General features: G+C 56.4%; 1 protein-coding gene across 4 annotated transcripts; it reads left to right on the top strand.

The window, feature by feature from the left end:
- The first annotated feature begins 170 nt into the window (after positions 1-170).
- Slc19a1 (solute carrier family 19 member 1) lies at positions 171-15,754 on the top strand. Of its 4 annotated transcripts, none has more exons than XM_005008613.4 (6): positions 171-327; positions 5,662-5,894; positions 9,090-9,858; positions 9,973-10,165; positions 11,285-11,426; positions 14,534-15,754. In XM_005008613.4, the coding sequence occupies exons 2-6, from the start codon at positions 5,715-5,717 to the stop codon at positions 14,801-14,803; spliced, it is 1,554 nt and encodes a 517-aa protein (XP_005008670.2). In that variant the 5' UTR covers positions 171-327; positions 5,662-5,714; the 3' UTR covers positions 14,804-15,754. The 4 variants fall into 4 exon arrangements, with proteins under 4 accessions (XP_005008670.2, XP_063080716.1, XP_063080717.1 ...); XM_063224646.1 differs by having other exon boundaries at positions 190-338; XM_063224647.1 differs by lacking the exon at positions 171-327 and adding an exon at positions 366-997.
- Positions 15,755-16,064: the final 310 nt, after the last annotated feature.

The following is a 16,064-nucleotide window of genomic DNA, read 5'->3' as shown; positions in this document are numbered from 1 at the left end:
GGGAGCGGCGGGGATCACACGTGAGAGGAGCACAGGGACAAAGGACCCTCTGAGGAACTAGCACCCGTCCACCCGCTAGCCAGGAGCCCACCCTGGCGCCCGCACGGGGCGTGGCCCTGCAGAGTCGCCCCGCGACCACCCAGTCCCTCCTCTCGAGGGGCGTGGTCATGTAGCCACGCCTCTCCCGGCAGGCCCCGCGCCCACAGCGCCGCTTTGTGGGCGATGTAGTCTGTGTGCAAGGTACCCTCGGCGTCACTGTCAGCTGAATCCAGGTGCCAGCCGGTCTGTGGGAGTGCGACTAGCGCGCGCCGCATTGCAGCACGGGTGGTGAGTTTGAGGTGCAGGCTGAATGCCGGGGTCTCTGGGCGAGTGCGGGTTGCGGGCCAAGTGCCAGGGTCTCTGGGCAAGGGCGGGGAGCGGGCCGGGTGCCGGTGTCTCTGGGCGAGTGCATGGTGCAGGCCGGGGTCCGCGGAGTGCTACGGTCTCTGGGGCGTCAGGCGCAGAGTAGGCTTCCCCGCGCCCAGGGCTTCCCTTCTGCAACTTCCCGCGGCTGCGGGCTGGAGGTCGTGGCGCCGCTGCCCCGCCCCGCCCTCTCGGTTGAGGCCCTTTCCCGCCGAGGCCCTTCCGGGCAAGGGGACCGCGTGGACCAGCGCTGCCTCCTGCCTCCCCTGCAGCCTTCGCCACGTGCTGTGAGCCGGGGGAGCCCCCGCCCACCTGGGCCTGGTGCGCCCCATTCATTGTGGGACCGGAGGTTGTAAATGCTGGACAGCTCGAACAACTTCCCCTTGGAGCAGTGCTTGGCCCCGGTCCTGACAGCCTCTGGCCTCGACAATGGCCTGAGTAGTCTTCCAAAGCCTCTAGCATAGGAAACGAATCCCAGGGCCTCATGGCTTCTGGGAGCTCCTGGGAGTCTGGCCAGCGGCCCAGTCACATACTATATCTTCACAGGACTCCTCACCTTGCTGTGGCTGTCACTGTCACTGCCTGGCCTCAGGATGTAAGTGGAAAACCTAAGCTGGTTTTATTGCTCAGCTTCTATAGAGAAGATGGGGTAAAGTCCTTGGTGTTGCTTACTGGGCCACCCTGTGGAAAAGTGACCTCTTCCAAGGAAACTTGTGGTGCCCAGCCCTGATTGGCTCAGCAGGATACAAGACATCTGGCCAGTGCAGATGCCTGCCTCTTCCATGCTCTGGAGCAGACCTCTGCAGGTGACTGGCTGCCTTGGCCTGGGACCTTTAACCCAGATGTGGGTACCTGTGCTGGGCCAGCTGAAAATGGGGTCATCCCAGGGTGTTTGAGCCTGCAGCATTCATACTCAGAAGGCTTTATTATACTCACCTGCGGCTTTCAGAGAGGTGCAGTGCCTTTTTTTTTTTTTTTTTTTTTTTTTTTTTTCTGTTTTTAACTGGCAGCTGCTCTGAAATGTAAGGAATGTTCTGGTCTGTTCTGAGAGCCTAGCTGGTTTAAAATAGAGGACTGTGCTGGGGTGTAGCTCAGTGGTAGAATGCTTCCCTAGCATATGCAGGGCCCTGAGTTCAATCCCCAGCACCAAAGGAAAAAAAAAAAGTACTGCTTCCTTTTTTTTTTTTTTTTTTCTTATATTGGGCTTGTAGGGGAATGAAATGGGGGTGCACCAGTGCTCCACACTGCCCTAAGGACAGCTGCTAGGGGTGGTCAAGAGGAGCAGTGGGGTTCAAATTTCTGGCTCCCTGGCTGGCCCAGGACTTCCTGAAGTTGCCTGGAAGGGGCTGGAAGTTACACTGGATCCAAGCCCTGCCACCTCGTTGTTAGTCTCCACTCTGTTTATGCAATTGCAAGCACCTTACAGGGATCCCGGGCCTTTGCTCTTTGAGCCGGCCTGCATCTCAAGAGGAGACTCAGCTGTGTGATCTCATTGTATGCGAGTGACATTGTATGACCACAGGTGGTATGGATTTGACTGGAAGGAAAGTGGACTGTGGAGACCCTAGATGGCCCTCAGGGCCTACACAGGTGGCCCAGAGAGAAGCTGAGAAAAAACCACGCTGCCTAGCAGTCTAAAAGACTGTGCATATTAACTTGAGTTTAGACCTGCAGTAGTCAACATTTTTTCAGTCAGGAGCCAGTGTTAAAAACAGATTTGGAGTAAGACTGTGGACTTTTGGCCTCATCCATACGTGGCAGCCAGGTCTCCTGGTCATGATCAAATTCTTCCCACAGTCTGTGGCCTGGCCCAGCTCACTGCTCAGTTACTCTGTCCTCTGCCCTGTGGGCACTGGAGTTAGCAGCTCCAGACCTGGACCTGAATTTTTTGGCCATATGCACAGGTAGTATCCACACTCCCCTGTCATGTACTGTGTAGCAAATCTAGGGTCTGGTTAGGTAGGTAGTGCAGAGCTGTGCACCCCCAGGAGTGGGGTGAGTGGCTTGCACAGATGAGAGGGAAGGTCTTGATAGCTTTCAGGAAATGTCTAAATCAGAATGAAACTGGCTGTCTCCAGGGAGCCTGGAGCTGGCAGCTACTGTGCCTTACCACTTCCTTTTGGTTGCTCTTGCTGGCCAGCCCTTGGAAATAAAGGTCCTCTGAGGATGGGCCTTTGTCCAGAGCCACCTTTGTCCAGAGCTGCCTGGGCCTCCTGGTTCCCATCAGAGGAAGTCAGAGGTCCCTGCAGCTGGATGGGGAGTAGAAAGAGGCTGAGTTCCTGAGGCATACTGAACATTCCTCTGAGTGCTCCTGCTGGGAAGCTGGTCTGATGAAGGCAGATGGAGGCAGCCGGGTTTCTCTGAGCATGTTTATGGAGACAGTTGAGGAGGAAGGCACCATGCCTAGCAGGGAGACCTGCCAGCTAAGAGGCTGCAGACCTGGCACATGATCCCAGGAGGAAGGCAGAGGTGCACGTCACAGAGCCCACCCTGTGGGGGACACATCTGACCTCTTGGTCATCATGTTTGCACAGAACATGGGTCACAGGAGCTTTGGCCAGTGTCTAGGGCCTGCTCACCAGGATTAGGGCGTCTCCGTTAGATATGGCAGTATCTTCAAGTGGTGATAGGGGGCTGGAGGGAGTGGCCTTGAGCAGCCCTGACCCTGGGCTGGGAGGGATGGAATAGAGCTTGCAAGAGGCAGCTTTGGGGTTCTACCCAACAAGCCCTTTGGCTGGCCTTGACCCATTCCCTGGCCAACCAACCATGTGAGTGTTATGGGTCACTGAATGTCAACTGAGGTAGCTCCTTACTTGTGGATCGCTTCTGGGGAGTCCGGCTCCCCGATATGTGAGACATCCTGGAAGACGAACCAGGCTGTCCACTTCTGGGAGCCATCTGAACACTGGTGGGTGCTGCTGTGCCAGGTCGCTAACTCTGGATGTCCACCCCATTCAGTCCTGAGAGTGGTGTGGTGCATTGCCCGTTCTGGCTTTCCTATGGGACATTTAGGAGGACAGGGTCCTGGGCTGCACCCTGAGCTTCAGACAGACAGAGAGGCTCCCTAATGAGGGCCACAGCAGCCTAAGAAATGCCCAGGGGTCAGTGAGGCTGGGGAGCACTACACTGGCATCTGGGAACTTCTGTCAGGAGCCCAGATCTGACTGACCCTGAGTAAGGAATGTCCTCTCAGCAAGGATAGTATCTTTTCAGCAAGGCCAAGCCCTGGATCTCTGAGCCTGTGCCCTGAGCATGGGCCGGTAGGGCCAGTGAGGTGGGAAGTGCCACTGGGTGGCAGTGGGCTGGACACAGGTGCTCCCTGCCTGGCCTGTCCTGTTCTGCACAGCTTTTCCTGGTGCTGTGGGGGATTGAGTTTAAGGCTCCCTGGTACTTGGCCCTTTGCAGCTGTTTCCAAAGGCATCCAGGGAGATTGGGAAGAGCAGGGCCAAGAAAAGTGGCCTCCCTGAAGCAGCTTGTCCTGTGCTGTGTCCCTCTCTGATGCTCAAGAGGTGGCCCGGCCCCCACCTAGCCTGTCACTTTCATTCTGGCCCCAGAGGATATGGACCCTGTCTCAGGCCCTGTGGCTTAGAGGTCACTATCTCTGCTGTGTATCGTCCTGTCCCCCCTGCTGGGGCTCTGGAATTCTTACAGCTGCTCACATTCCAGCAGCCCTCACAAACAAACATCTAGCTCCTGCTGTGACCCCAAGGTCCTCTTCTCACAGAAAGGAACCTGCTGAGACCTAGAGGATGGGGTCCCAACCATGTAGGGCCTACCCAACTGGTGGGTAGGCCCAGGTGCCTGCCCACCAGTGGCCCACAGGCCCTCTTGCTTTCCAGGGTCTCTGTCCCTTGTGGGGAGGAGGTACCTCCAGCCAGAGAACTCTCAGCCGGGGTCCAAATGCTGGGCCTCTGGGCCCCCAGAACTGATCTGTGTCACAACTGGGATCTTTCTCTGCCCCTGCCTGAGGGCAAGAGAGGGTTCTCCCTGCTTCCAGATCCTCTGCATATACCCACTCTTTGCAGTGGTCAAGGCAGAGTTGTCTAAGCACCTGGGAGCCAGCCCACGAGGGATAGGTTACCTCTGCACCCAGCACATCCCTACCCTGCCTTAGCCACATCGGACACAAGCCGAGCCAGGCCCAGCATTTGGGAGGAGCTCACTGTGAGGCTGCTAGCGAGGCCCTGTCGTGGAGAGTGGGAGGCTGGCCTCCTGGTTGTCATGGCCCTGCTCCCAGGCAGCTCACCTTTTAGCTACAAGGAAACTGGTAGCAAGTGGAACACAGAGGTGGGGAAGTAAAATTAGTTCCAAGTGGCTTGGTAGGCAGCTGGGCATGGCATTGCCTTGTTAGACAGGACAGTCAGAAACATGTGGGGCATGTTCTCATGGTGTAAGATGGATGGAGCCTCTGTCCCAAACAGAACTCAGATAAGACTGAGCAAAAACCTCACATGGTCTGGTCTGACCACCCAAAGTACATTGGGACTGCATGGGGAGGCCAGCCCCAAGGCTGGATGGCTGTCACCTGGGGAGCTCTACCTGGAAGGTCACATCTGTCTCCAGAGGCAGGCTTCGGGCTGCTCCTGGACACAGGGTCTTTGTGCTCTGACTCCTGTCCCTTTTCACACCTTGTTTTGCCCCACAGCTACCCTCAGGCCCTGGTGGGCACCTTCCCTAGTGTCTTCTGCCCAGCCATGGAGAATCTACCCCAGGTCCTCCAGCATATGGCCTGTGGCAGGTACACACCATTCCTCTGGTCCTTGAGCGCTGCTAGGACAGCAGCTTGCAAGAGACGTGTCTGGTCTGGTCACCTCTGCCCATACCAGTGGCTGGAGAGCCTGTCCCCAAGACTATCAGGGAGAGGAAGGGAACATGGCCACACTGTGTCAGGTACACACAGAGTGAGTGCTGTGCCTCCAAACATGAATTTGGAACATTTTTAATGTAAAGAGCTAGTGAAGTAGTTCGTTAAGTTGACTTTAAGGTTTAAGTTAACCTTTAAGGAACTACTGTGGGCTGAAGGATCCTGTCTGCCCTGGAGACCCAGAAGGCAGCACCGTCTGGGAATGGGACTGGATTTTAGGGCTCCAGTGAGTCTCAGGTTGGTGATAAGGAGTGGTCAGGGACACGGCTCTGGGCACTGGTCAGTGTCCAAGCTGACACTGCCTCCTAGCTGAACGAGCATCGGGAAAAGCACTGTGGGAAGGAAGGGGTGCTGGGCCCTGTGTCATCCTGCCCTAACTCAGCTCTTCCCTTCAGGTTGAGCCTCACCTCAGTCTCTGCCAGGGTCCTGTGCGGACCTGGGTGGAGTGATGCCCTCGAGCCAGGCGGAGGAGAAGCAGGCACCAGTGGAAGAGTCCGAGCCTGGCCTGGAGAACAAGGCATGGAGCTGCCTGGTGTTCTACCTCTGCTTCTATGGCTTCATGGCACAGATGCGGCCAGGCGAGAGCTTCATCACTCCCTACCTGCTGGGGAACTTCACCAAAGAGCAGGCATGTGGACTTGGGGTGCTGGGCACAGGCAGTGGTGGAGGGTTGGGCTTTTCTCACACTTGGTCTTGAGCAGCCAAAGCTGGGGAAGGTAAGTGGCTGTGGAAGGTCACAGGGTCTAAAGCTGCTGGGGTAGTGGCTGGGGTAGCCCTGCACCCCCACATGCCACAGCAAGCCAGAGTAAAGTGCCTTGGATCCTGCAGAGGGAGCCCCTACCTGCTACCAGGACAAGGGGTTGGGGGCAGAGGAATTGGTGCCCGCAGGCTGGCCTCTCTGCCTTCCTGGTGAGAAAGCCCTCAGCCACCTGTGTCCAGCCTGCTGGGCACCTGCCTCCAGCTGGGACTAAGCAGTTCTTCATGGAAAGAGATTAGTGAAGGAATTTTCCTTTTGCTCAGCCACCAGACAGAGGGTCCTGTTGAAACCCTGCTAATAAGCTTAAGCTCAGCCATGAGGCCCAGACCGGCTGGGTTCTGTCTTGAACTTAAGTTGTGTGCTTTGTAAAAACCTGAGCATACAAGGAGAGAGTGACCGTGTGCTCACCTCCCTGCTTCTTGTGTTCCCAGTGGCTTCTCTGCCCTCACGCAGGGCCCACCCGGTATCAGCATGTGTGTGAAGCCTCTTAACACAGGACAGTTGTCCCAGAAATGTTAGAACTCTTGTCTTCCTTCCCTTGCGTTGGACATTAATAGATTAAAAAGTAGATTCCAAGCCGGTTGTGGTCTGTAATCCTAGCACTCTGGGAGGATGAAGCAGAGAGGGCAGCAAGTTGAGTCCAGCATGGGCAACTTAGCTAAACTCTGTCTCAAAATTTAAAAAAGAACCGGGGCTGTAACTTAGTGGAGAAGCCTGGGTTCAATTCCCAGTACTGTACAAAAGCAAAAAGTGGATCCAGAGGTCAGCCCCTCCCTAGGCTTGTCTTTGGAGAGATGGCCACCAGCCTTGCCGGCCTCATGGTCAAGTCCTCGGGCCTCAGCTCTCTGGGCACTGAGTTATACTGGATAGCCTTGTCCTTGCTGGGCCTTGGTCAGGAGGGAACATCAGTGGTGTCTCAGGTCACATCTTCTGGGACCCGTCTTCATCTCGTAGGAAGATTCATCCTGGTAGGATCAGGGCTGCTTTGGGAGCCACAAAGCTTTGCTGTAGTGCTGCATGGTGAGGCAAGCAGGTGGCTCCCAGCTCTTCCTCAGCCCAAGGGCAGTACAGGTATTTGTTAGTGCTCAGGGGTGGGATACAGGAGTGTTCTGAGATCTTCAGAGGTGGAGTGCAAAGCATGTCCTAGAATTCTCAGGGGTAGGGTGCAGGGAATGCTCTAGAGTCTTCAGGTATGAGGGTTTGGGAGTGTTCCAGGACCCTCAGGGGCGCCAGGATCATCACTTATGGAATACAGGGAATGTTCTAGGACCCTCAGCTACAGAGGGTAGGGAATATCTAGGCTGTCTCAGGGTGCGGTGCAGTGCATGTTCATATCACATTAGGAGCCAGTTTCTGTGATGCTGTCCCTTCCGCTGACCCCATGCCTGTTCCTCCCTTTATGTTGAGGCTGTCCGGGTCCAGATTAGGATCCTCCCTGCACTACCCTTTCCACTCAAGGTCTGAGGGACAACCTGGCAATACCAGGCCCGGCCACTAGAAGGGTACCCTATATCAGCCTTGGCCTCTGGCTGATGACCTGCACCCACTGGGACCTTTGTGAGTAGCCTCCCCGAGTAGCTTTCCTGGGGACCCAGGTCACAGCCCAGGGCAAGGCCTTGTTCCCTGGACAAGTCTGGGGGCAGTAGAGCAAGCTGCAGGTCAGGAGGTGCAGGGGTGTCTGGTCAACCGAACCCCTGCATCTGGTAGGCAGAGCTCGGCAGCAGGAGCTAAAGCAGGACCCAGGGGGCCTGGCCTCTGCCCAGCCTTGGCTCGGAGAGCAGATTGGTGTGGCAGGCACCCATAAACTCAGTAAGGATGTGGCCTGACCCTCCCTTACCTGGTCTTTCACTTTGCCAGGGCTTAGACCTGGGCTGTGTGCAAGCTAGTGGTGCTGTCACCAGGGTTTCCAAGTGTTGCTAGGCCTGCACACCTGAGCTGCTGCTTTCCATCCTGCCTGGCAGAGTCCTCCTATGTCCTCAGGATTTCACCATTAACAAAGACACAGCCCCCTGCAGCTGGGCCTCAACAGGTCACTCAGCATTCCGGAACCTGGCTTGCCCTGAAAATGCCCTGCAATGTCCCCGTGTGAACAGGGCAGAGACCAAAATACCCCAGAGCCTTTGGGCTCTACCTTTTGGGGCTGCTCTTGGAGGAGACTGTAGACACAGGATAGCCCTCATGTCTGGCCTCCAGGAGAGACAAAGCAGTCATCTGGGCTTCTTGTGGGGAGGGACCTCCACAGAGTACCTAAGGCTGAGCCCTCAGGTAGAGGCTGGGGCAGCGCCTCTGTATCTCTAGAAAGGTGAGCAGTAACGGCCCAGGGATCCCAGCAGCTACTGTCCTGGCCAGGGCTGTGGTATTAAGTTCCCATGGACACTGCCCTCTGGTTCTGCCAGGTAGGGTGGGGTGGGGCATAGTGATGGCCTCCTTCCACCCTGGTTTCCCCAGCAGGCAGCATAATTGGCAGAAGGCCTTAGCCACTTCCTGTTTCCTGGGACAGACTGCTGTAAAGACCCCTGTGGGGACTTGGGAGCACTGCAGAGCTATGGCCCCCTCGCTGTTCTTACTGCTCTGCCCTCCTTTGCTCTTGGTCTCCTTCCTCTGAGGGAAGGTCCTGTCCCAAGTGCTCCCTCTTCTCCCTTTGCCTTTCCCCTCCCTTTCCTAAGGGACAGAGGTAGTTCTGCTGATGTCTCCTGGCCACGGCACTGTCCCCACATTGTTACATCAGGACACAAATCTAGTCCATTTCAAAGAAGACAGCCTGGATCAGCATGATCTAAGCTGCGAGAACCATGGTTTTTCCCTGCATAACCGCCAGCAACTACTTTCTCCTTCTGACTGCATGGGGTCAGTGGTTCCTGGGGCTGGGTCACTGCCCATTCCCTGATGACGGGATGAGAGAGTGAGGGGGAGGTCACAAGACCTATATGGTATGACAAAAGGGCAGGAGGAGGATGGTAGAGTGGTCAGCTGGGATGATGGACCCTGGGGCAGGGTGGCCCCCAAGGCTCAATGCAGGTACTCACAGTGACTAGCATTGCTAAGGCGGGGCACCCCCATCTACAGGTGACCAACGAGATCATGCCAGTGCTGACCTACTCCTACCTGGTGGTGTTAGTGCCCATCTTCCTGATCACCGACTACCTGCGCTACAAGCCAGTGCTGCTGCTGCAGGGCCTGAGCTACGTGTGTGTGTGGCTGCTGCTGCTCTTCGGCAGGTCGGTGCTGCACATGCAGCTCATGGAGGCCTTCTACAGTGTCACCATGGCTTCCCGCATCGCCTACTCCTCCTACATCTTCTCACTGGTGTGCCCCGCCCGCTACCAGCGCATGGCCAGCTATTCCCGGGCCGCCGTGCTGCTGGGCGTCTTCACCAGCTCGGTGTTGGGCCAGCTTCTGGTCACGGTGGGCCGCGTGTCCTTCACTGTGCTCAACTACATCTCCCTGGGCTTCCTCATCTTCAGCCTGGGCCTCGCCCTCTTCCTGAAGCACCCCAAGCGTAGCCTCTTCTTCAACCGCAGCACGCATGTGCGGGGGGCCTTGCCCTATGAGCTGGACCAGATGCACCCCAGTGTGGGCCATCTGGAACCCCAAGGGAAGATGGGGCGCCTGCTGCGCTCCTGCAGGGAGTCCTTCCTGGTGCGCATGCTGCACGAGGTGGGCACCAGCCTGCAGCTGCCGCAGCTCTACCTCTGGTGCCTGTGGTGGATCTTCAACTCGGCTGGCTACTACCTGATCGTCTACTACGTTCACATCCTGTGGAATGTGGTGTACCCCACTATTGACAGAACCCGTGTCTACAATGGCGCAGCCGACGCTGCCTCCACTCTGCTGGGTACGGTGACGCCTGTGCCCAGCCTGACCCCTTCCCTGCCCTGGGCCCCGGCATGGGCTGCACTTTCACGCCACAGTCCCCCACTCTGGCCCTCCTGACACACCCTGTTCCCAGGCGCCATCATGTCTTTCGCCGCGGGCTTCCTGAAGATCCGCTGGGCCCTGTGGTCGAAGCTGGTCATCGCAGCTGTGACTGCTGTGCAGGCCGGGCTGATCTTTCTCCTATACAATACCCAAAACATCTGGATTTGCTATGCTGCCTTCATGGTGTTCCGTGGAGCCTATCAGTTTCTTGTGCCCATTGCTACGTGAGTGAGCAGGTGGGAGGCACTTCCAGAAGGGGCTGCATGGGTAGCTTCACAGGAGGCTTCTTGCTGGATGCCCTTGCCTCTGTTCCTAGCACATTGCCTGGGCCTTGGCATGTGAGCCATGTGCCCTCCTTGATCACACATGCACATACCACGGAACGCATAAACATGCATGTACAACACACTCACATACATACATGCTGCACCATACATACACCTGCCCCCCACATACCATGTATGCTCTGTGCACATGTACTGTGTGCTCACTTGTGCACATTCAGCCCCCACATACACTCATGCTCACACCATAATATACACATGCACGAATATGTGTACACACACCCCAATATGGGCACTGTGCACACCATAGACTCCACACAGAGCACAGATTATACACATATCCACCATATATGCACAGGCATTAGCCTTCCCTGCTACTTACCTCCTTCCCTCCTGGAGAACTTTGCCCACCTCCTCTCGTCCAGCCTTCTGCTCATGATCTTGGCACTCATCCCCTTCCCCGGTGCAGCCTGACCTTGCTGGGACTGTCCAGTGCCCTAATTCTCTGTCCCCGGTGTGGGAAGCCTGGACCTAACCCAGGCTCCAGGGACTACCTCTCCTGTGCCTTTGCCTTTTCTGTGATGCGCCCCATCGCCCTGCTTCTTGCACACACTTCTAATGCACACTTCTTCTGTGGCCGACCTTCCTCACATCCCATTCTCGGGAGGATTTCCAGAGCATTCTGTTGCTGGCTCTCCAGGCATCTTCTTCACTTGTAGCACCCATTCTGCTGCTGGAGGGGCCACATTCCCCGCAGGTGCTGGGTGGGGAGTCCCAGGCAGCTGCATCTAGGAACTGCTATAGGGAGGGGAGGGGGCTGAGGGACTGCAGGGTGGAGCTTGGAGAGCTGTATCTCACTGGGGCTAGAGCTGGGGCTGTGGGCCTGGGGAGGGCCTTGCCCGAGCTTGCAGTGTGCTGGGCATGGGACTGTGCACCCTGGGGAAACACTGCCTGCTCCAGCAGGTTCCTCCGTACCAGTCTACGCAGCTAGATTTTAACCAGACCCTTGCCCCTGTCACTACCCCAGCAAGTCTGATCACTGCTTGGTTTTCTTGCTAGTTTCCGGATTGCATCTTCCATGTGTAAAGAGCTGTGTGCATTGGTCTTTGGGATCAACACATTCCTGGCCACCGTTCTGAAGACCTGTATCACACTGGTGGTGTCCGACAAGCGTGGTCTGTTCCTCGATGTCCGCTCACAGGTGAACCTGGGTCAGACTTGCTTCTTTCAGAGGAAAGCATCCTACAATCTTGGCAGAGCCTTCTGTGTTCACTTAGACCCTCTCAGGGGCCCAAATCCCGTCCCCATGGCTGGTGGGGCCATGTTGGAGCAGGATCTTAAGAAGGTCTAGGGGAGTCTCTCACCTGAAGTACACTGCTCCAGCACCTCCAGTCTGTGGAGGATGACAGTCTCAGGCACCCATCTCAGCAGCTCTCTGCTCAACCCAGGTTGTTCTGTCTGCAGTGAGACCCCGAACCTCCAGGGCCAGAGAAAAGAGGGCCCCTCACCTGGCTGCCTGGCCCTGCACTTGCCTGTGTCACCAGACTGGAGTTGTAACAGCCCTGCCCTCTGTCATCTCTACCTGTGGTTGTCAGGGCCAGATGGGCTTCCTATCCCCCTGGTTGAGGGACAGGAGCAAGTTTCTGTATAGAGGAAGCCAAGCAGAGCACCAAAGCTCTGCCTCGTGAGCTGGCCACTGGTATTTCCGAGGGGAACTTAGCAACTCGGCCCTGAGCCATGCAGGGCCTCGCACATCAACTCCTGGTGTCTGGCAGCACAAGCTCTCTAGGCCCATCTGGAGTTAGCCAGGCATAGACACCCAAACGGGTGATGGCTGGGCTGCTCCTGACTCCCCAGCCTGTGGCTGGATCACTCCCTCTGCTGGCCTGGAGGAGCCCTTTGTCCCGGAGCCCAGGTTGCACCTGGCAGGGATTGTGATTGTGGTCTTCATGCTCTGTTGATACTTGGGGACCTCAGAGGTGCAGCCCAGCACAGTCTGGTGACTACAGCCTCATGCGTGTGCACGTCTTGCCGAACTGACCCATCCCTTTACCGCACCCATCTCTGTCCTTGTTCCCCTCATTGCCTACCTTCCCTGGCATCTTCACCTCTGCCCTCTGCTCTTTCTCTCGCAACCTGCCATCTGCAAGTATTCAAGAGAATTTCTCGTAGCTGATTCCTGCTTTTCTCCCATTCTGCCGGCCTCTGCCTCTGCTTTGGTGTTTGGACCATTTGTGTTTCAGGTACAGCCTCACATGTTGGAGCCTTACATTTCAGTTTTCATTTTTCCTTAGTCTGTTTTTAGTTCTGTTTCCTTTTTTCACTTTTTTAATGGGTTCCTTGCATATTCTGTAGGATTTCACTTGGGTCTGTCTCTCGTGTTTCTAAGTGTGACATCTGGGTGGCTGCCTCTGGGGATGCCAGCAGTGTGCGAGGTGTAAAAACAGCCTTTTCCTGTGTCGCTTGTACTCTTATTGTAATGTAAGCGTCTTGGTATTTCCCCCACTTGCCATGAGAACCACATAATTTTGCTTTAATATCAGACATAACTTAGAAAACTCAAGACAAGGTGCTCTGCCCTACTTTGCCCACTTCGTTTCAGTGCCTTGTTGGACCTTTTCTTTTCTCTTCAGAATGCTGCTGCTGCTGCTGCTGCTGCTGCAATTTGAAGTAGGTCTGCTGGTGCCAGATTCTCCTAGTCTCTCTTCTCCTGCCTTCTCTTGTCCCTCCTCTCTAACCTTTGTGGAGACTGTGTTTCCATTTCTCCCCTGTATGCTTGCTACTGCATCTGGTGGTGGCTGCTTTGAATCTGTCTAATTGGTTGGAACAGCTGTTGTCTCCATCTTGGGGTCTAGGAAACACTTAAGTGTGAGACTCTGAACCCCACTTGAGCCATCTCCTGACCCTGCTCCAGTCTTGCGGTGGGAGGGTTGTGTCTCATTACAGCCGGGCATGTAGGAGCAGGTCCCCTGGACCAGGTGACACGTGGCTAGGAGGGGCTGGCGGGCCAACTCCCCTCCTGGCTCCTGATGCTGTTGGGGTGGAACATTGTCCTTACTGCTGGGTGGGCCAGGCCCCAGGTCTCCTTGACACCCGGGCTGGGGGAACAATCTCAGCCACCCTTTGCAATCTCTGCCGAGTTGGTGAGTCAGAGTGGGGTCATTATCACCCCACCGGAGAAGTGGCTCCTTACCCCACCAGGTGGGGACGCTGGGTTCTTCCACCAACCTATTGCACAGGGCAGGCTTGGCTCCTTGTCTGAGGGCCACCTATCCTGGTCCTCTGGCTGGCACTGTGTTGGACTCTGTTTCTGTTTTTCGGCTTCATTAGGCTGCTGGCTTCTGTAGTTTCAAAAAGAAAAACTGTGGAGCTCGCTCGTCATGTGCTCCTGGAGTCCTGAGGCCTCATATGTGCACCACGTCCTGCAGTGTCCTGGGGTTTGGTTCACCATGGGGACAATCAGGGAGTCACACCTACCGCACCTATACGGGAATGTAGTCCTGGGAGGTTCTTTTCTCTCTCTTTTTTTTTTTTTTTTTTTTTTTTTGTTTTTTTTTTTGTCTTTTTCCTTTTTATCGGTACCAGGGATCGAACTCATGACTGCCTGCTTGCAAGGCAGGTGCTTATGCCGCTAAGCTAAACCTCCAGCCCCTGGGAGGTTCTTTTCATAGGTGGCACCAGAATGAGCTTTCTGGAAGATTGCTGGTGGCATCAAGGCCATTGCTTCCTGGGCTCTGTGGCATCTGTTACATAATTCAGTCCTCCCTGTGTCTGAGAATGAACCAACCCCTCCTGCCCTGGGCACTCCAGGGACAAGGAGAAGTGTCCCCAATTGAGCTGGCTGCCCATCAGAATTGTGTAGCTTCTGCGCAGGCTCCCTGCAGGCTGCCTGTTGTGCCCTCTGCCAAGCAATGACCGGAAACTTCTGGCACCCTGGGATGTGGGCTAAGGGGTCTCCTAGGGAACACAGCCCCATAGAAGTGGAGTTGGGCATAGCTGTGGGACTGTCCAGGTCAGGACATATGCCAGGGTCCCCTTGGATTCCCTGGAGGGCAGAAGTCCGTCAGGGCTCCCCAGGTGGTAGAAGGCAGGAGGGGGAAGCTGCTGTGGGACCTGCTTCCATGGCCTGTGACCCTATGCGGTGCTTGATGGAACTGGAGCTGGCTGGCTGGGGGTGTCCTGGACTGAGGGTATTAGGTGGGGACAGCCTGAGCCTGTGTCCTCTCCCATGTCCCCCCCCCTCCAACCCCACTCTCCTACACCTGCCCCCCTGCTCCAGCCTTGCTCACCTGCACCTCTTTGTTCCAGTTTCGAGTCTACTTCGCGTACTTCCTGGTGCTGACCGTAGTCTACTTCCTGGGGGGCCTGCTGGATGTCCTGCGTCACATCCGACAGAGCTGCCACCAGCCCCTGCCCATGGTCCAGGAGTTGCAGAGTCCCTCAGAGGAGAAGGCTGTGCACATGCTGAGTGTGCAGGACGGCGACCTGGGTGACCTGCAGCTCTCAATTCTGCCGCTACCCACTGAGGATGGTGTGGAGGACAGCTTAGGGCCCACAGGGGCCAAGGCCAAGGCCTGATCCCCAGCCTGCTTTGCCTCAGCCAGCAGGTGAAACGATTCCCAAGCGAGGCAGTTCCCATCTGCCGTCCCGACCCAGCCCAGGCTGGTGGCCCAGGCCCATGTCCAGCCAGATCATTGGCACCCCAGCTCTCAGGACGCAAACAGTGACACTTGACTTTCTGTGGTCCTACAGGGGCCCGAACTCGAGGCCCACCTGTCTTAGCCAAAGGGCCCTTGCTGCTGGCAGCTGTTGAGCCCCTTAGCTCTGCGTTTCACTCGGGTGGCTGGACCCTGCTGGGGACGCTCTGGGCAGCCACCTGGTCGACAGGTCCATGCCACAAAGTGGGCCTAGGCTGCCTTTGTTTTATAGGGGATAGAATCCCCCGTCCTCCAGGACTTTGCCTTCACCCCGAGGGGGTTGGAGACCAGTCTGTCTCCAGGGGCTGACAAAGTGACCAGCCTGAGTCAAGATCACTGTCCCCAGGCTTAAGGGTGCCCTTCACTAGGGCCTGGGTAACTGAAGATTCTAATCTGTCCCCAGGGTCCCGGGCCTCCAGAGCAGGTGGGAGCTGTCCATCCCCAATCTGTGTTTATCAGTGCTTGTGGTTTGAGGTGCTTGTATGTTTGAGGTGCTTGCGTGTTCGGATGGTACTTCTTTTTTAAGAGAGCTCGTATGAATGAGCTTGTCTGGCTTCTCTGATGTGTGTGAGAAGCTGCCTGGAGGGGGATGGAAGAAGCTCCAGCCTCGCTGACCTGGGCCCCTCAGTGTGGCTCCCTGTTTTTGCCCTGTGTGGAAGAGGGGCTTATGGCCCATGGGGCCAGGAACATGGTTGCAAACTGAGCTAGGCTGGCCTAGAGCATAGGGCCTTGGGGTGGGCACCTTCCCAGGGGCGTGCTTTCGGCGGCAAGCCCTGTGCATTCCAGTGTTGAACGCTTGTCTCAGACAAGTGAATTAAACACGGTGAACCTGTGTGTTGGACAAGCTCTGATTCTAGCTGCCAAGCCTGGTCAGCATGGGCTACAGTTGGTTGGGCCAAGAATGTGGTCCCTCTGCCCTTGGGGCGGCCCCGGGAGAGTAAGCCACCTGCTTAGAGAGGGCTCAGCACAGGAAGACCAGGGTGCATGGCTAGGGAGGGACTCTAGGGTCCATGTTGGCAGCGGGCATCTCTGGTCTCTGGTGAGGCTGCATAAGCAGGCCCCAAGCACAGCCACCTGGGGTCCTACTGGGAAGGGGGTGAGTCCTCTGCCATCACCAGGGCAGGTGGCTTCTCTGGCCCTGA

This window comes from Cavia porcellus, unplaced genomic scaffold (genome assembly GCF_034190915.1).
Source record: "Cavia porcellus strain 051 isolate PalLab524CR breed Dunkin Hartley unplaced genomic scaffold, mCavPor4.1 scaffold_15, whole genome shotgun sequence".
NCBI classification, from domain to species: domain Eukaryota; kingdom Metazoa; phylum Chordata; class Mammalia; order Rodentia; family Caviidae; genus Cavia; species Cavia porcellus.
This window is presented reverse-complemented; position numbering and strand designations above follow the sequence as displayed.

Bases quoted from the DNA above. Each gene is read 5' to 3' on its own strand.
- Slc19a1 (XM_005008613.4), top strand. From the start codon at position 5,715: ATGCCCTCGAGCCAGGCGGAGGAGAAGCAGGCACCAGTGGAAGAGTCC. The intron at 5,895-9,089 runs GCATGTGGACTT...CCCCATCTACAG, and splicing joins GGAACTTCACCAAAGAGCAG to GTGACCAACGAGATCATGCC. The intron at 10,166-11,284 runs GTGAGTGAGCAG...TTTTCTTGCTAG, and splicing joins TTTCTTGTGCCCATTGCTAC to TTTCCGGATTGCATCTTCCA.